This window comes from Cnephaeus nilssonii, assembly GCF_951640355.1.
Source record: "Cnephaeus nilssonii genome assembly, chromosome: 10".
Classification (NCBI taxonomy): Eukaryota; Metazoa; Chordata; class Mammalia; order Chiroptera; family Vespertilionidae; genus Cnephaeus; species Cnephaeus nilssonii.
The window spans coordinates 33,352,836-33,372,784 of NC_137081.1; the positions used below are offsets into that span (position 1 = coordinate 33,352,836).

Consider the following 19,949-nt stretch of genomic DNA (forward strand, 5'->3'; position numbering starts at 1 on the left):
CTCCTGAGGCAAGGCTCCCATGGCAGCTAATGCTCACCATGCCAGGTGAGGAAGCCAGACCTGAAAGCCCAGACCCCCGAGTACCTGAACTGCAGGGTGTTGTGGGCCGGGGCCCTGAGGAGGCCCCAGGACAAGCATCTTCCCAGAGGCTGTGCAGAAGGAGGGGAGGAACCTCTAGCTAGAGGCCGGGGTGAGGGATGCTGGCGTCTTTGCAGGCCAAGACAGGGCTGAGGGACACCCCCCCTCCACACCCCCGTGCATGAATTTCGTGCACCGGGCCTCTAGTCTATATCATAAAAGGCTTCACGAGGAATGAGCAGGGGCAGGCGGGGAGGGGCGCGAGCTAAGAGTGGTGATGGGCGGGGCGGCCAGCTGAGGCAAGCGGAAACGAGCTACTCACGCACCTTTTTGTGCATGCTGGGCCTCTAGTTTTTAAACAAAAGCCTTCCTGGGATACAATTCACATACCATCAGAATTACCTATTTTTTTATTTTATTTTGAGGCTTGTTTTTGGCTTGGCTGTTTGCCTCACCTCTTGGGGGGGGGGGGTTGTAATCTGAAAACAGTTTATGATTAATATTGTCTGCACTTCATACTGTACTAAGTAAACAGTTCTCATCCTGGCATATTCTCCTGAAACTCCTTACATAGCACAGCACATCTGGCTGCCCTCGAATGTGTCAAATCCAGGCAGGCAGTTCTCAGAAACGTCAGGCAAGTCACCATAGGGCCACTAGGTGGCAGTGTGGTCACGGCTGGAGACACCCTGCCCCTGGCTTCCTTTGCAGACTGCAAGTGTATAGTAGGTTAATGTGCTACATCCATTTTCATTTGAAAGATACAATTAATTAAATTAGGCATGCAGTGGATGTGGTGGGAAACTGGAAGCTCATGGCAGAAGCACGTCAGCCGTGGAAACAGCGCAGCCCAAGTGTCTGACCCCTTGAGCTGCTTTGTAAGTTTGTACCTTGTAGAAAACGGCTCTTAAAGGCTTGTTTCCTTAAAGGCTTGGACGGCACCGTGTCATCAGAGAAAACACGGTAAAGCTGTTCACGTGAGGCTCAGAAAATTGTTGTCATCATGTTAGCCGGACGAGGTTTCTGAGAAAGCAGCCGCCCCTGCCCACCCCCAGGTCTGCATGCAGTCGCTTGTCCCTGATTTTATTTCAAGATGATAGTTTTGTGGGGCTTTATTTTTTACAGCTTTAAAAAGTTGAGGAATTTAGGTCTAAGAAAAATGAATAGCTAAAGGTAACCGCAAAAGATATTATTGGCAGATGCAGCAAAAAATATATTTCCACAGAAAATTGGATTTTGCACATAAAACTTAGCAATACTAATAAAGATGCGTCATTACGGGTTTTAAGCCAAATAAGCAAACTCAAGGAGCTGTGCTGTCAGGGTGGTGTTTATTTTTTTGAGACGTGTAAATCAGCTTTAGTTGGGCCATCGCACCTCGGATTTGCTCAAATTATTCTTGTGCCTCCAGACGGTGGGTAGAGCGCTCGTGCCGCATAATTTACAGTCCCGTGCAAGGTGTGTTTATATTTAAGCTGTGCAGCGGTGTAGCTAATGAGAAAGATAAGAAATTTATAGTCCTCGGTGATTGATAGGATTACTGCCTCGGCATTAATTGAAATCCAAGGGATCACAGCTGTGTGGGCTTAAGTTGGGGGGAAATTACTTCAAGTGCCCTGAAAACTTTCAGATTCACTTCCGAGCATCTGAAAGATCACTTTCCTGCTGTCAGTCTGGCTGGTGGTAGAAACAGTTGCTGCCTGCCAGGGCCTAGGTAATTACACGGAGGTAATTATGGCATTTGCTCTGTAACCTCCCTATGGTAGGTAGCTGTACGTGTGGGGGGGAAATTAAATACTGTGGCGTTTTTTAAATGGCTTTAAAATTTTACATGTATAATAATAAAATTCTCCGTGGCTACTCTGTTAGATATTCTCTGGACTATTTAAGACATTAGGGGGAAAATAATAATGGTCGAGGCAAGCCCGTGATATTCGTCATGTCTTACGATTTGCACTGGTTGTATTTAATCTGGGTGCCTCTACAGTAATCTCCGAGACCTTTCCCTACCTGCCTGTCATCTTTTAATGTACCATTCTTGTGGAAGCTCAGTCTTGTGAAAACGTCTAAATTTTCCCATTAAGTGCTTAAAAAGTAATAAAACTAAAGTCATTAGACTTCACTCATCAGAACCGTATCAGGAGAAAAATTCTTGGGCGCCATAAATCTGGCCAAGGGTGCGACATTCATATCCCCGGATTCATTCCCTGGAAATGGACATTTGAAGGTAAATTGCTTAAGTAGGACCGTTTAAATTTTTAATACAATCTTATTGTAACTGTTGGCAAATGATTAAAGTGCAAAGGGGCCTCACGTGTTTTGTGGGATCTATAATAAGTGCCCTGTGATGCCTTCCCTGATTTGAATTCAGGTAAATGCTTCCAAAGGCCGGGGCAGCACGGCCGGAGAGTTGAGTCTTCCGTGGAGCCTCGGTCGTGCCTCCTGAACGCAGGCGTCTTTTCCGTGGACACTGGTCATCCCTGCACTCCAGTCTGCAGCACCGAGGAGCTTCGGTGGCAGGGGGTGTCCAGTGCTCCCCTGAGCCACGACGTCGCCAACGGAAGCTGTTTTGAAAACTACACAAATTGATGGACTGTTTCTGTCACCAGTTTGCTGTTGGGGGGCGCCTATCTTCTCACAGCTCTCTTTTCCCCTGCTGGAGTGCCTCTGGTTTGCAGGGAAATCCTGGCAGCCAGTGGCACGGTGTGGGCCCCTTGACCACTGGTGGGCTGCTGTTGACTATGGATTGTTGTTCAGGCCTGTGGTTGGACAGCGGGATCAGCTCTTGAGGGGCACAGGTGGAGTGGGCGGGCACCCTCCTGGGCAGAGGCTGTAGCTGAAGGTGCAGACCATGGACAGCGTCATCTTCTGCCTCCTCTGCACTGACTCGGCGTCCTTGTTGGATGGAGTCGAGCACATTTGAGGGATGGCTGTCCTTGTTGGATGGGGTCGAGCACATTTGAGGAATGGCTGTGGCTGCTGTCCCGGCAGACCGCGTTTCATTGTGCTTAGAGTTCTTGCGTTTCACAGGTGTGTTTTATTACAAATTGAAGATATGACACCCCCCCCCCCCCCCCCGCCAGCAACATATTATGACTCGCTTGATTTTGATACTCGCTTTATTGTGTGGGCTGGACCCAGCCCGCAGTGGCTCCGTGGCCTGCCTGCAGGTTGTCCTCTCCCTCGCTCTGTGTGTTTTGACCATCAGAAGAGAAGTCTGTTGTAAAGACAAAGGCAATACCTTTATCATCTTTTCTCATATATATATATGTGTGTGTGTGTGTGTGTGTGTGTGTGTGTGTGTATACACCCAGATTTTCTAAGCTGTCTCCAGTGTATTAAGTTTCCTGGGCTGTAACTTGCCTTTTACTGGAGTGTCGCACCCACAGACATACTTCGAGGGTCTGCAGTGAAGAAAGAGGATTCCTTTAAAATGCTTCCTCTGACTCTTGAGATAGATACTAATAATTTGGATTATTAGCTAGCACAAACTTGAGTTCTTTTCATCTCTCCATGTTGGGGTTTTTCCCTCAAATTGAATTTCCAAAGCTTGACCATGAGAGCTTATATGTGGACAGATAATGCCGTTAGTACCTAAAGCGGGATGGTGGCAGTATCAGTGGGAGAACTACAGACACCCCCCAAAAAATCTGCCTTGTTTGAATAACTTAATGAAACTTACAATCGGGTCCTTCTTTCTCTTTAAACATCACCCTTGAATGGCGTTGAAGTAGTGTGTTGTGTGATTAATTGTCACAGTTTCGACGCAGGTAAACCTGGTCAGGTGTTGGGGTGAGGTGCCTTTTGCTCAGATGCGTGGGGAGCTGTGCACCTGCAGGCGTGGGATTGGCCTCATAGGGCGGTGCTGTCTGCTGCTGCCAAGTCCAATAAAGTGTGTGCGTGAGAGTGTGTGTGGTGTGTGTAAGCTTCTAAACGGTTGGGACACACATAACTTTTGTGACCTGCTGGTGGGTATATAGGTTGAGGTGTGAGAATCTACTCTGCTATTCTGTGACTTGTTTGTAAAGTGTCCATCAGGGCTTTTTTTTTTTTATTTAATGCCATTTAAAATTATATATATTTTTATTGATTTTAGAGAGAGAAGAACAGAGAGAGAGAGAGAGAGAGAGAGAGAAACATCAATGTGAGGAAAAAAAAAACATCAATCAGCTGCCTCCTGCAGGTCCCCTACCAGGGATCGAGCCTGCAACTGGGATGTGCCCTGCCTGGGAATCCAGCTGGCGACCTCTGTTGTATGGAACGATGCTCAACGATGGCACACCGGCCAGGGCTTAACGCCATTTTTTTTCCCCCGGTGAGTTTGAGCCATGATGTCACCAAGGACAACATTCCTCAGTGTTTTGTTCATGAAGGACATTGTCTTAGGGTGGATTAAAGTGAGACTTCAGGGTAAAGAGGAAATGGTTTTGAACTTGTGGTCTAAAGAGTCGTTATAACCTTTCACCTACCGCTAACATATATACTCCCAGTCAGATACATTCAAAAATAGGCTTAATGTTCTAAAACTCTGGGCCCTTCCTCATCCGTTAGTGATAATGAGGGGGGGGAAGCACATCTTCCCCGGGGATCGAGGGGAAAGGCGCGAAGGCCTCTTGTCTCCCTGGGAAGAGAGGCGCTGACTGTCCCTCTGGCCTGTGACTCTCCGCCTCGCTGTGCGTGTGAGAGCTCCTTACTATGGGTGCACCTGCAAAACATGATGCTGAGCCCGGCCAGAGGGGCTCAGGGGTTGAGCGTCGACCTATGAACCAGGAGGTCATGCTCGATCCCCAGTGTGGGGAGTGCAGGAGGCAGCCGATCAATGATTCTCTCTCATCATTGATGTTTCTCTCCCTCTCCCTTCCTCTCTGAAGTCAATAAGAATTTATTAAAAAAACAACAGCAACATGATGCTGAGGGAAAAGAGGCACACGTAAAAGAGTACAAAATGAAAAAAAAATAAAAATAAAAATAAAAGAGTACAAAATGAACGCTTCCGTCTACCTGAAGTTCTACAGGCAAAGCTAATTTGTGGCTTTAAAAAAAAAAATCGGTGGCTGTGAGGAAGTGAGGGGGCGTGTCGGGGGAGAGGAGCACGAGGGACGCCCTGAGGGGTGGACATATTCTGAATCTTCATGGGGACTGAGTTAGGTGCCATTTGTTGAAACTCATGGAAGGGTACAACTCAGATTTTTACATTTCATGGTTTGGACATTTATCCTCAAAAAAGGAACCTTGAACAGTTAATGAATGTAAGTTATTTATGCCCAGGCTGAACTGTGTAGGGGGAGTATGAACTGATGTCTGCAACGTTTAAAATGCAACAAAAAATAAGATGATGGGCAGATGGTTGTATATCTCATACAGCAAGTTTAGCAACATGTTACAATGATAAAGTCCAGGTGGTGTGGAAATGGGCGTTCACTCAGATCCTTTCAACTTTTGTGCATGTTTAAAATTTGCGTGTTGCCCAAGCTGGATAGAGCGTCGACTTGCAGACCAAAGGGTCCCAGGTTCGATTCCCATCAAGGGCAAGTACCTTGGTTGCAGGCTCCTCCCCAGCCCGGGTCCTGGTCAGGCTCATGCAGGAGGCAACCAATCAATGTGTTTCTCTCACATCGGTATTTCTCTCTGTTTTTCCCTCTCTCTTCCACTCTTCCTAAAAATCAATGGGAAAATATCCTCAGGTGATAGAACAGCAAAATAAATAAAATTTTGCATGTTAATAATTTAGGGGAAATCAAAACAGTTGTTAATCCATTTAAAAGTATTACTGTAGGTATTTTACATTAAGATAGGTTCATATAGCCCTGGCTGGTTTGCTCAGTGGTTAGAGTGTTGACCCACACACTGAAGGGTCACAGGTTTGATCACCAGCTCCGGGACATATGCAGGGTGCAACCAATTGATGGGTCTCTCTCACATCAATGTATCTCAACCCCCCCCCCCCAACTCTCTCTAAGAAATCAATGGAAAAAATATCCTAGGGTGGGTATTATTTTTTTAAAAAAAAAAGATTGGCTCATATAAACTGACTTTAATGTGAAGAACTTTCTCACTCACTGGTAGAGATGTGCAGTATTATTATGAACTCTATTTTTTTTTAAATGAGGCTTTCCAAAATTCAAATGCATCCTTGATACTTTGAAGAATTTCAATAATTCATAGAAATTGGAGGTAACCGATAGGGATAGTATGACTTCGTCACTGTTACTAAATCACACCAAGATTACAAATTCAAAAATCCATCAGTATTCTCTGCTGAAGTCTAATTAACACTTAAACATTATTAGTCACAAATGTGAAATCTTGATCGGCAATGACCTCGGGTATTCTAAATGTAAATAAAATTAGATTTAGATCCCTTTTAATTACCTGAGGTACTGTGAGTAATTACCGTGGCAATTGATAAACTTAATTTCTTTTTAAAGGAAAAAGAAACTTACCGAAAGTTTCTCTGCACTGTATGCTTAACTCTTCTGTGACCGTGACCCCTGGGGAGAGAATTGTCTCAGGTCCTGTACTAGTTCTGTAGAACGCTGTGCCCTTTCTTCATTTGGGCCCTCACATTCACGTGACATAAATGCCTGCCACCGCTGTAAGATCACAAAAGGCAAAACTCACCCGAAGACATGTTCTGTTTGGGAGGGTGGGTTTCCGGGGGACGGTGCCGGTTAGATAGTAATTGGTGGGTGTGGGGAGCGGGTTCCTGTGACTCCGTGCACAAAGGCCGTGAAGAGCGAGTGGAAATCTGTTCTGTCATCTCATCCTTCTTCCTAATTGCATCACAATGCATGGCCTAATCCAGCCTGTGTGTCACTGTCACCTCTCGGAGGCCTGCGTGCGGGGCCACCTCTGCGGGCTCCTCGTTCACAGAGCCGGGAGGAGAGGGGTCGTGTTCTCAGGCTCCAACCAAGACGTCGTCTCCCCCCACTTCAGGAAGAAAATATCTTGCTTATGGAGATGGTTGTAAGGATAGTTATTTTTGGAAAACAGCTTTGGTGGGAATAGATATGTCCATTTTTCTTGCCAAATACAAGATATCTGAAGGGGACCATTCCTGTGACAAGGGGGGGTTGGGGTTCGCGCCATGTCTGAACACTCTTCTCTGGAGCATGTGTATCTTAAAACAGGAAGGAAATTAGACGGATAGATTTGGTTAAACGGGTATTAATCAAACTATATCAATTTTTTAAAAAGAAAACCAATTATTGTACTTGACTGTATTTGTCTCAAGGTTCCTGTTTTCAGCATCCTTTTACAGCCTTGTTATGTCTGATGCAGTCTCTTATTTTGGACCCTTTCCGTCTCCTATCCTTGTCAGCATCTCCTCATCTTTCTTTACATTCGCGTGCCATTTCTTTCGCTTGGATAGTTTCACACCATCAGTTTTGTGCGCTCCTCATTTTTTGTGGCATCTCTTCTTTTTTCACGTTTTAAATCCCTTTCTGCAGCCCCTTCTCCTCCGTCAGCCCCGCCTGCGGCACCACAGGCATCTCCGTGGTCTCGCCTTCACGTCACTCAGAAGCCCTGTGAGCATATTTTGTGACCCGTCTTTGGCCCTTTCAAGACATCGTGGGCCTGAAAGGGGGGTCCTGAGCCTCCCTGGTGCAGAAAGTCTAGGGGGCCCCGTGCGGTCTAAAGTGCTCCAGGGTGAGCCTTCGCCTTCGGGTATCAGAAGCCTTCGCTCGGCAGCCATCAGCCCGCTCTGCGAGACAGCTTGATGAGTCGAGGAGAACTGACAGGTTCATTTTTCCCCTCTGTGTTTCAGCCATTTATCTTTCAGGTCCTCGCCTGCCATCTAATTGTATTGCCAATTTATTGGGGGCTGCGCCGCCTCATCTGGAAAGTGCTGATTTGCATCCGGCGTGAGAACGAGTGAGGGAGGAAGTTAATCCCCTCTGGGCCTGGGGGACAGGTCTGCACTGGGCCCTGTCTCGGCCCGGCAGATGCTTTCTGGTCGGTGTCTTGTCTCCGTGCTGACCTGGGCCTTGGTGAGAACCTCATCTCACCCTCGTCCAGAAAGCTCCGCTTTATAAACTGTATTTATATTGATTTCAGAGAGAGGAAGGGTGAGGGAGAGAGAGAGACAGACATTGATGAGAGAGAAACATTGATCTGCTGCCTCCTGCATGCCCCCTATTGGGGATTAAGCCCTCAATCCAGGCAGGTGCCCTGATGGGAATTGAACTGGTGACCTCCGGTGCACGGGGCCATGCTCAACCACTGACCCACACCGGCCGGCTGCTCCGCTCTTTGAAAGGTCTGTACTGTGTGCTGTTTGCACACTTTCTACATTTCAGATCACTCTGAGCTGTGTTAGCTGCTTTCATCTCTGCACACTGTGTTCAGGATCATTCAGTGATGTGGAATAACCAAGCTGAAGGTGAGGTGGGCTGGACGGGGTGGGGCTCAGCCCTGTCTCACTGCAGTGTGAAGAGAAGAGAAAAGCTGTCCTACCCTGAGCTGGTGGGGTCCTGAAGGAGAAGCCCTTGGTCCATGAGGTCCAGGGGACCAACTGGCAGAGCTGGGTGCCTCCTGAGGGTCACTGCTTGGGCACCAAGCAGCATGAGCTGGCACAAGGGTACCCAGGGCGAGGACTAGTCAGGAGCGCAGGCCCGTCCCAGCATGGCGTCCTGCTTCTGTGGGCAATTGCCAAGCATCACTTTTATGCCCAATCCAGGCACGATTGTGTTCTTTCTCTGGTCCCAGGGTCCTGGACAAGGAGCCAGAGACACAGAACAAGTCCCTCAGGCTGGGCTGGATCTGGGACATTTGTGCTGTGAAGAAGGGGGATGTACAGCTCCTGGGAGATAATTTGATGTCCTTGTTGCCACAAATAATAACTTTGCATCATCATTGAGTCCACCTATAAAAAACGTCAGATTGCCCGGCCGGCGTGGCTCAGTGGTTCAGCATCATCCCATGTACCAGAAGGTCACGGTTCATTTCCCGGTCAGGGCACATGCCCCCGTTCCAAGCTCGATCCCCAGTGTGGGGCCTGCCGGAGGCAGCTGATCAATGCTTCTCTCTCATCATTGATGTTTCTATCTCTCTCTCCCTCTCTCTCTCTAAAAAAAAAAAAAAAAAAAAAAAAAAAATCCGAAAGACCAGCTTTTTTTTTTTTTTTAGTTTTATGTTCTTTCACTTTCTCTGAAAGGAAGCGGGAACTGCAGCTGCCTAGACACGGTAGACGTTTCCTCTCTTTCTCAAATTCTGAAATTCCTGTCAGCAGCCGTGACTTTGCCCGTCCTGAAGGTAACTGTTTATTACAGCCGGCGTTTCAATCCCGGTTAATAGGAGCAATTAAACAATAGCTTCATTTCCAGCAAATTAACAACCGTAATAGGTAATTGTGACATAAATGAAGATAAATTTGTTTTAATACAAGAGATAAAAAGAATACAGACAAGAACTGAATCTCAGATTAAGAATTCAGACTTCATTGCTTTGTGGAAGTTGAACGCTTCGCTGGAAGAAATTAAAGCGACTGGGTTTTTTGCCACGTCCCGTCTTGGGTCACAGGGGTTTTTCCTTTTAATGCCGTGGCAAGGTTGTCAGAGCGTGCGTGGAGGTGCTTAGAAAGTGAGTCCTCCAGGGTTTCCCCACCAAACCCTTTCTCCTAAAGACTTGCCCGAGGCCTGGGGGCCATCGGGCCGCTGATCCTTGGCCGGAGCCTCTCGGGTTCCCACTGACAAGGACCCAGAGATGCACAGAAGAGCCTCTCCAGCGACCTTCGCGACCTGTCCAGGTGTAGGACACCTGTCCTTCCGGGTTAGTCGCAGCTGTAGGTAGGAACTGTTCTGGTGGCTGATTGCTTGTTTTGTGGAAACATGCACATGCTCAGGTCAGACCCGTTTTGAGAACCAGAGACGTGGTGTCCGGGCGAAGCGGGGCTTTCGATGGGGCAAGTAGGCCGCGAGAGGACGGCTGGGCGATTTTGTGGGCGAGGCAGGAACACCGGCCGCCTTGCTGGCCGAGGGTCTGAGTTTCCCCTGCGGGTCACTGTGCCGAAGTGAAGGTCCAACTTTTGTTGAAGGACAGGGTCCGGGCACTTTCTCAGGTTTCAGGAACCATACCTCGGTGTAGGTGGTATGTCCAAATCGGCTTTGACGGGTTGTAAACTGGGGTCCAGCCAAACGACTTCTCTCACCTTAGAACTTCTTTTGGTTGTTTTGCGTCATCGATAAAACAGGCGTAAGGGTAGAGTCAGAGCAGTTTCTGGTATGAGAGTCTCAAAACAAAACATCACTGTGCCTCTAAGCCCTGGGAGCCAGGCTCCTGGGCCCAGACCCTGGGACCTCTGTCACAGCACCCCCACACCCCCACTCTTTTCTCCAGAGTCCAGATAGGGATGGCCTGCATCTTCCAAACCAACCCCGTGTCCTTCCAAAGCATCTTGTCACTTGTCCTGGAATAGTTTTAATGGCCTCCTGGTGCCTTAAGGATTGAGCCCACACTTGTCACTCTTCTTTGCCTATGAGATTCTAAAAATGTATTTCCAGTTCCCCTGTGAATCTTCTCCCTCACCTTCTCAGACGTTCTCGCCCATCCCCATTGGGGATTCTGAGTTCCTTCCTTTACCCAGGTGGCCAGGGCTTGATGAGGGCCAGGTACATGTTGGCCCTTGGAGTGCAGGTAAGGCATGGTGCCTGGCATTTGCAGAAGAGTCGGCGGCCCGTCACATTGGCCCATTGCCTTGGCACGTGAACTGACTATTCTCCGATGGGGGGCAGCACCGTCTGGCAGGATATACAGGTGTGTCGGTGCCAGGGTCCCCAAGTGTGGTTCCCAGTGGTTCACTAATTGTCATAAGGCATCAAACAACCCAAGAGACCTTCAAGCATACACACACACACACACACACACACACACACACACACACACAGTTTTCATTTTGCTAGTGTTTGGGCACAGCCTCTATACTTGAAACATAGACGATGTGGAAATAAACCTAGGAGATGGGTTACCACCATACAGAACACACCCTTTAACATTCATTAACTTTGAGAAAAAACCCACTTCACATTTCTTTTCACTCCTAAGTCACAAATTCAGAACTACATAGATAATTTGGTAATTAATTTCTTCTTAATTAATAAGATAGTTTAATGATCACTCAACTGTAATTTAAAACTGAGTTGAGACGTTAGGGGATCTTTTATTTGTTGCTGGAAGATTTACAGCCCCTGGTGGTTTCATTATTTATGGGTGTTCTCCTCTCAGCCCTGCCCCCGCCCTGGGACTGAGGGAGGGCCCGGCGGGTGGTGCAGGACCCGCTGCCTTTGGGTGCTGGCGCCAGCGGAGGTGGACCCGGTGCCCCTGGCGCCCTAAAATGGAGTAAAGCTTCTGTGGAGTGAAGTTGGGGTCTCAAGCCCGTTGATTTTCACAAGTGTGTCTATTATAAACATTAAAAATATTTGTATTAGATTTATCATTCATACTTAACTTCCTGTCTAACATTGCTTACTCAGAACTATGGCTCTCCGCACCCCGACCCGGACTGGCCTCCGGTGCTGCCCACAGCTGTTCTCAGTAGCTGAAGAATCATCCTTTCCCTCACCTTGGCTTCATTTACACCGTGTCCACTTGGCATCTAATTGTGGCTCTTCAAGTCCGCGTGCTTCTCCCCAGGGCCACCCTCAGCTAGGCCCCCCCTCCCCACCCCACTCCCACAAGGCACCTGCCTCCAGCACAGCCCCAGCGGTCCTTGGGACTCCCGGAGAGCCCTGCAGAGTCCCAAAGACGCCTCGAAGCTCATGGAACAGAAGTTGATGTTGGAAAGGACAGAATCGTGTAGAATGTTTAGAAGGAGATTATCACAGAGCTACTTGATCACTTAAATCTCCAGGCTCCAGTGGACTGGGGGGGAGGGAGGAGGGAGGACTGGCTTGTTTGGGGCCCTGGGGACCTGCACGGGGAGAAGGTTGGGTGGAGGAGCTGAGTAAATGATGAGTGAAGAAAGGGGGGTGCGGGACAACGGACCCCGCCTCGGCCCATCGCTGGAGAAGGGGAGCTCCTGATGGGGGGTGAGGATTTTGCTCCTGGCGGGGAAGCTGCTGAGATTAGAGACCAGGTGGTGCCCCTCTTTTCCTGCCTCCTCCCCTACCTTTCCCGGCTCACAGGTGGCCCTGCGGAAGTCCTTGTGAATTGATTAATTCGAGTCAATCATTTAAACCACAGAGGATGTTTTGCTGATTAAATTCACTAACATTTATTGGACTATGCCAAAAATGTCATAATCATTAATGAAATTAAAAAGCTTGATTTGTGCTTAATTTTGGATGGTGTGGGTGCCAGCTGGTGCCATGCACAAGGAGTCTCAGAGGCGACCCTGCCCTGGTCCAGAGCAGGAGGCAGAACCTCGTGTGAGTGGTCACAGGGCGAGCTGTTTACTGAGCAGTTTCTATACACCAGAATCTGAGGATTCAGGGCGAGGACTAGAGCTGCGTCCCTTCATCAACATACCCCTCTCCATGTGTGTGTGACGTGTGTGCACACATATATATACACACTGTACATAGGTGTGTGCCTGTATACATGTCCATGCACATGCAGGTGTACCTAGTCCAGGTACAGGTGAGATGCAGAGCTGGCCACATTCGCACCTGTGGGTGTTGGGGTTTGGGGCCTCCACGGCGCAGTCTGGCTGGGTCGGAGAGGAAGGCTCCCAGGGCGGTGGTGCTGAGGTGGGGGCTCTGTGAGGACATGGCCGCGGGGAGATGGAAGGCGTGTTCTGGGCGGGGGTGGCAGCTTGAGGTGCAGGCGTTCGAGGGCTAGCGGCTGTAGCAGCTGTGGGACTTCCGTCTGGTTGTATGTAGCCTGTGGGCTGGGAATGTGGGGGACATGGGGTTTTGAAGGCCTCCTTGGCCACCGTGGGGTTCTGAACCAGTTAAGAAATGAGACAAGAGACTTGGGCCCCAGGACGACCCCATCATCACTGATGAATTGGTAAATGGCCATGGGAGATGAAGCTTGCCTGGGCTTCCTGTACTGGAAACCAGGGTCCCACAGACTGTCGGTCAGGTCACGGGCCACGAGGAGCCCACACTGTCCCCTGAGGTGCGGGCACTAGGAAGAGATAGGCCGCTCCTCCCACGCCTGCAGGGCGTGTCACCCCTCCCGTTTGCAGGAGGACCTGTGATGGGGCAGGAGTGTCAGGGTCATGGGCATCCCACTGCGTGAAAGGCAGAGCACTCACCTCACAACCATGGGCGCCCCTTGTGTGAGGAGGTTCGGGGTGTCTGCAGGATGGGGAGCTGTGAGACTATAAGCAGGATGTATTGGCCTTATAAGAGGTCACCTGCAGCGTATTCCATTGGGCGGCTGTGGAGGGGACTGCTTTAGGTAACCAGCTTGGGAAGATGAGGTCTTGGGTGGAGGCCGTGGCAGTGACGATGAACTTGAGAGAGATTCTGGTGGTAGAATCTACCGTCCGTCATGTCTCCTCCTGAGTGTGTGAGGGGCAAGGCTGGTCAGTGGCCGGGGAATCTGGAGAAGCAGGTCTGGTGGCCAAGGGGAGGCTCGGGCTGGGCCCTGCGGATGCCGAGACATCTCGTCTCCCACCCTTCTGCCCAGGAGCTGCGAGCGGTGCCTGGAGACGCGGTTCTAGAATGCAGGAAGCCCAGGCTGTTGTGTGGACGTGCAGCCATGGGCCTCGAGGTGGAGAGGCTGCGGGGGAGGGCATGGAGACCGAACAGGGTGAGAGAGAGAAACCCGGAGTCCCCCACGTGGCAGAGCCAGGGAAGGAGGAGGAGCTGCAGGCGGGTGAGGAAACAGGAATGTCGGGGTCACGGAAGGAGGGAGGGAGGCAGGACAGGAGGGTACCTGCAGCGACACCCACTGCTGCCCAGAGCTCAAGTAAGATGCCCCCTCCCAACCATCACCAGTGACCGGGCTGAGGAGGTCAGGAGAGTGGGAGGGACGTCGGGGACAGTCCAGCTGCTTTCAAGAAGGCAGATTGTGAAAATGGAGTTTAACCGGCATTGGCTGAGCCCCTCCTGGGCCTCTTTTATCTGTCCCCCAAATAAAATTGAAGGATCATGGAGAGAGTGAGAGGTCAGAGCAAAGGTCAGAGCAAAGGGACACATGGTCCCTGTCCTGGACGTGCTAGGATCTCGTGGGGATGCTGGCGGGGAAATAGGGTGTCTCCTGGCCCCAAGGCAGGTCCAGCAGTGGGGGATACAGGCCGCCTGACAGAGCCCCTGCTCTGCGGTGGTCCCCTCTGCCTTGTGGTTTGCGTCTGTGGGCTGGCTCAGCGTCAGAGGTAAAGGAGGGAAGAGGCCGGGGCACTGTGTGCGGGTGATCGTGAGCGGCGGGCCTGCTTCCTGGTGTAGCCGGGCCTGTTCTTTCCCTCTTAGTGGGAATGATGGGAAAAGCAAAGCGGAAGCAGGCGCTGGGCACCACGCCAGGGTTTAATGAGGTCTGATTTGGGAGCTGAGTCTCAGTTTTACCACTAATTAAAGGGTGCCATTTGTCATCTATCTGATGGAAAATTTAAAATTTGTGGAGATAGTAAATGTCTAACTCACTTTTCTTGTTGCTTACATTTAAATTGAAGGATGGAAATACGTACATGAAAGTGTGCTTAAGGGATTGGCTTTAAAAATGGCCTCAAATTCATGGCCCAGGACAAGCAGGGGCCCTTGCCAGCCCCCAGCAGCCCCCACACTCTCCTCCCGGGCACTGGCGATCTCCTTGCTTGGTTTTGAAGCTTATACAGTGTATATAGATACACTTGGAGGGGTTAATTAAGGGTATCTGTTATGGATTACCTAAATCAAATTCAAAATGGTGAGAGGAAGTGAGCATTAGTGTGGAAATGCCAGGGGGTTCAAGAAGTTGGCTGGTATCAGCAAAACCGAGAACATTTGCAGTGGATGCTGCTGACACCGTGGCCACTTCGCTCCCCTGGCGACTGTGTAGGGACATGGGTCACCAGAATCAAGGAAACATCACTTCTCAGTGGTAAGGGTTTCCTCTTCTTCTAAGAAACCTCCGGCTTGTGTTCTGTTTGATTCACTCATCCACACATCTATGTATATAAAAGCCAAGCGACTGGAACGATGGAACAGCCGGAAGGACTGGTCGCTATGATGCGCACTGTGGCGGCCAACCGGCCCATTCGGGGTCCGAATTGGCCCCCCAACCTCCTGCGGCCCCTCTCCCCGGCCAGTCCCGCCCCTGATTAGACCCCCACCCCCGCCCTGATTGGGGGTGGGGCCGGCCAGCCCTGCCCCTAATAGGGCACCCCCCTCCCCACCCCGGCCAGCCTGGCTCTGATAGGCCCAGATAAGGGGCGGCGCCTGTGGCCAACCTCCCACAGCCCCTCCCCCGGGCTGGCCCGGCCCTGATCAGCCCCCATTGGGGCGGGCCAGCCCGACCCCACCTGTGCATGAATTCATGGACCAGTCCTCTAGTGTTTCTATAAAATGTGTAACATCCTCATTTGTTGAATGATCCAATGTAGACAAAACTCAGAGGTTATAAAAATGGCCCAGTCAATATAATCTGGGGTAATATTATGTTTTAAGTCTATTAACGTTTAAATGTTCTGAATATGAGTAGTTAATGATTCTAGTTACAATAGAACAATGCCCCCACCCCACCCCCGACCCCAGGTGACAGGAGTTCCCTTTCCTTGGCTTTGGTTTTGGGGGAGGGGCTCACCGACTCACACAGACCATCTCATCTCTCATGTATCGTGATTCACCCCGACTTTTGCAAGATCATGTGAGGGATGGGCCGTGGTCTCTTCAGGCTGTAGAGCCGGCAGGCAGCTCGTGGGGATCCCATAGATTTTCTTCCTCACTGTGGAGAGGGGGCCAAACCTTACACAACAGCTGTTTCATCCTCTCCTTTTCCTCTTACTAGTCCTTTTCTTTTAATTTTCTAATTGATTTTTAGAGAAAGAGGAAGGGAGAGGGAGAGAAACATTGCCATGTGAGAGACATATTTATCTGCTGCCTCCTGCATGCCCCCTACCGGCATCAAGCCCACAGCCCAGGCATGTGCCCTGGCAGGGAATTGAACTGGCAACCTTCTGGTGCACGGGACGATGCCCAAACAACCGAGCCACATTGGCCAGGGCCTTTTACTCATCTTCTTCCTTCTTAAGTCAGGTACTTGCATTGCCCTCCGTTGAGTTTTCCCTACTTTTGTGGGCTAACCTGTAGTTTTGAAACAGTCTATTTTAGAACAACATACTTGTAAATAATTTCATTTCTTCCATTTGGGTATGGACATAACAATATGGGAAAATAGAACAAATGTGAGTAAAGCTAAAAAGTGCTACAAGTTATGAGCGTGAATTTACCAAAAGTATTACCAAAAATGCTACCAGTGTTTTGTAATAAATGTGGTATAACAATAAATAAATGAACAGGATTTTAACACTTACCCTCCGGCTCATGCTCTGTACCACCCTGTCCGTGTTCGACGGGGGGCTCTCAGGTAAAAACGGTCTCGTGGTTCGTGAACTTGCTCTTGCTGGCCTCCACGGAGGAAGGATGGGACATTAATTTGACTTATCTTAGGAAGCTTCTCAGATCTCTCTGTGAGGAAAACATTTACAGGAAATGTCTGCAGAGATCTCTGGATGCCCAGCCCTGTTAATTCTGACCTGTGTGCTTTTTAATGAGCTTTCAGATCAAAGTCACTCTGGCCTTCCAGCTGCAGAGTGGCTCTGAGGCTGCAGTAAAATAAAATGCATTTGAGTTGATCATCAGAAACCCCCTTTTGCTCTCCTCCCTCCTCCAAAAAGAAGTAAATGGGCAATCCCCCAAACAGTCATGATTTTAACTTAATTTACTCCTGGTCTCTGGGATTTCAGTTCACTGGCACGACACATGTTTTGCAGCTGTTGGAATCTGGTCTTAAATTTTATTTTTGAGTTCACATAATGATTTATAAAATCCTCTAATATACGTCTTCAAAGACCCCAGATCAATACGCCAATGGTTTTGAAATGACAGAGTGCCGCACTGTTCCTCTGTAATTTAAACATGATTAGCTGATGAAGGTTATGATCAATACACTACGGGAAGATAAATTAATTGATATCATCCTTTCAGGATGATAAGAGGCCTATTGGAGGTGGGCTGTACCTAATGAGGCTGGCTCTCATCTCTGGGAGCCATTTTTTACATATTGCGTTTTCACTTCATCATATTTATGCTATCATTCATTTACATGGAGGCCATAAGCCCCGGACAAACCGGTTCCTTATTACAATTGTGTTCGTTTGGAGAAGAAATGGCCTGCGGATGCTGTGTGCTCCCTCCTGTGTTGTAACCTCTTGCTGGGGGCAGCGATGAGCTCCTTTGCGTGGGTGTCCGCAAAAAAAAAAAAAAAAAAAAAAAAAAGGGCAGCTCTCTGGGCAAACACAAGGATTGAATATCATTGAACTTAATTACAGCTCGTCCCCAAAGACACACATCCATTCAAATAAAAGCTGTAGTTATTCTCCTGCAGTGACACCTATGGGTGTAGGAAGAGCTTCCTAATCGTTGACTTCCTTTCCAATTAAATCCAATATGCTTTATCAGCGAGCCTATTTGCCGGGACAAGTTATGGCTGGTTGAATTTAGATTCGTATTGATTAAGATAAACTTCCGATGTGTGTAGCAATATATTTAAATAAAAAGAAGTCTTTGATATAATTACATGTCCTTGAATATAATTCTGTGAGGCAGCTTGCAAAGAAGAGTGATTCTTTGGGCTATGCAAGAAAAAAAGCCAGATTTTTGATTTTTCAAGATTTGGTTACATTGTCCTGTCTTAATTTAGGATTATTTTTGCTACAAGTAACTGAGGGTGGGGGCGGAACCCAGTTATTAGAATAATTTAAACAAGATGGGAGTGTATTTTCCTGTTTTACACTCAAGGTTTCTGAGGTGGTCCGTTCAGGGCTCCTCCTGTCTCACACGCCACACGTGTGGCTTTTGTCCCCAAGGGGCCCCCCAGGACCACAGCCAACATGTGCTTTTTAAGCAGCAGGAAGGAAAGACACAGGGAAGGCATGGTCCAGGGGCAGCTCTCCCAAGACAGATTCCTGGGGACGGCCACATGCCCCTTTTGTTGTCGGAACTTGTGCTCAGGACCACGCTCAGCTGGGGTGCAGGGGAAGGAGGAGGCTCTGGAAATGTCGCGTCCATGTCGGGCACCCACCTAACAGATCAGGAATTGCTCCGGCCCCCGCCGCGTTCTCTGCCTTTGGAAACCAGCCTCATGTGGACTTCTTTCGTCTCCCTGCCCACTAGTTGCCCAGAAGATTGTCGCCACGAGGAAGAAGCAGCAACTGTCCATAGGGCCCTGCAAGTCGCTCCCCAACTCCCCGAGCCACTCCTCCGTCTGCTCCGCGCAGGTGTCCGCCGTGCACATCAGCCAGGTACGTGGGGCACACGAGAGGTTGGACCCGAAGGCTCGCCTGAGCCAAGGAGATCGAGCCTGTCCAGAGGGTCGTCCGCCAGCCGCAAGGTGGATTTTCTTTTTCTTTTCAACTTTCTGAATAACAGCAAGTTGGTAATTGGCTTACCATTTCCCTTGGAAACTGCTGTGGCCAAGTGGTTTTTATGGGAAGTGTTCTTGAACATTTCCCGCCACGGCCGGTGTGCTGAGGTGAGTGGGCCCAGAGAGTGGGGAGCTGTGCTCGCTGTCTTTGCTGTCGATTTAAATTACCGTGTTGGCCCTGGTCGGGTAGGTCAGTTGGTTAGACTAGAGCCGTGGTCTGCAAACTGCGGCTCGTGAGCCACGTGCGGCTCTTTGGCCCCTTGAGTGTGGCTCTTCCACAAAATACCACGGCCTGGGTGAGTCTGTTTTGAAGAAGTGGCGTTAGAAGAAGTTTAAGTTTAAAAAATTTGGTTCTCAAAAGAAATTTCAATCGTTGTCCTGTTGGTATTTGGCTCTGTTGACTATTGAGTTTGCAGACCACTGGACTAGAGCATTGTCCCAGTACGCCAAGGTTGCATGTTCAATCCCCGGTCAGGACAGGTACAAGAATTAACCAATGAATAAACAAGTGGAACAACCAATCAAAGTTTCTCTCTCTCCCTCTCTCTCTCTCTCTCTCTCTCTCTCTCTCTCTCTCTCTCTTTCTTGCCCCCTTCTCTCTCTCAAATCAATCCATTAAAACATTTTCTTAGTGACCCTGTGTTGGCCCTCCTTCGCCTGCCTGCAGGGGGGACAGCTGTGGACGGATGTCGGCAGCGCGGCTCCCTGTGCGCCTACATTGGGTAGCAGCCCTCCGTTACAATGACCCCGGCCCTGAGGCCCTGTAGAAACGATCCTTCCCTAGCAGCATTTCTCAGTTATTCACTCAGAAGTAAATGAAATCATTGTCACTAGGAAGAACCTAACCAAAACCCCTTAAGAGAACGTGGCTTGTTTTTCCCGCGCTCACGGTTTTGGTGGACATTTCCTGGACAGGTGGTAGTCACATGGGCGCCTGTTAGAGGATGCGGCGAGAAGGCTTCCAGTTTCGTGGGGAGTCAGGAATGACCGCCTCTGCAGTCGAGGCCTGTAGAGGTTCTGTCGCGAGTGTTCGCTCCTCCGCTGTAGGCAGCTTTAGTTTTCTATGAATCTTGAAGTGTCTCCCAAAAGGTGTCACATTTTCATGATGTCATCTTCAAACCGTGAGTGGTGGGCAAAACGGTGCTTCCTGCGTGGAGCCTGGAGCAGTGAAGTGACCACAGACCCCACGGAGTCCCACCAGCGCCTTCCTTTTCAGCAGGAAGAGAAAGTGATGACATTTCCCTTTCAAATTTTTAAAAATTAAGTGATAGAGGCCTATTTTTCTTAAGTCACTTCTTAGACAAAGGAATCCATGAAAGGGTGGGTGTGTTCCCGAAGGAAACCGCCTGAGCCTGATGCCTACA

At 49.3% G+C, this 19,949-nt stretch overlaps 1 protein-coding gene across 3 annotated transcripts in view; it reads left to right on the forward strand.

Moving 5' to 3' along the window:
* The window catches only part of AGAP1 (ArfGAP with GTPase domain, ankyrin repeat and PH domain 1), a 413,559-nt gene that overhangs the window by 180,490 nt on the left and 213,120 nt on the right, over window positions 1-19,949 (forward strand). For all 3 annotated transcript variants that reach the window (XM_079783223.1, XM_079783222.1, XM_079783221.1), the window contains exon 7: window positions 18,336-18,463. In XM_079783223.1, the coding sequence (XP_079639349.1) occupies window positions 18,336-18,463 (128 nt within the window). The remainder of the gene's footprint in view (window positions 1-18,335; window positions 18,464-19,949) is intronic.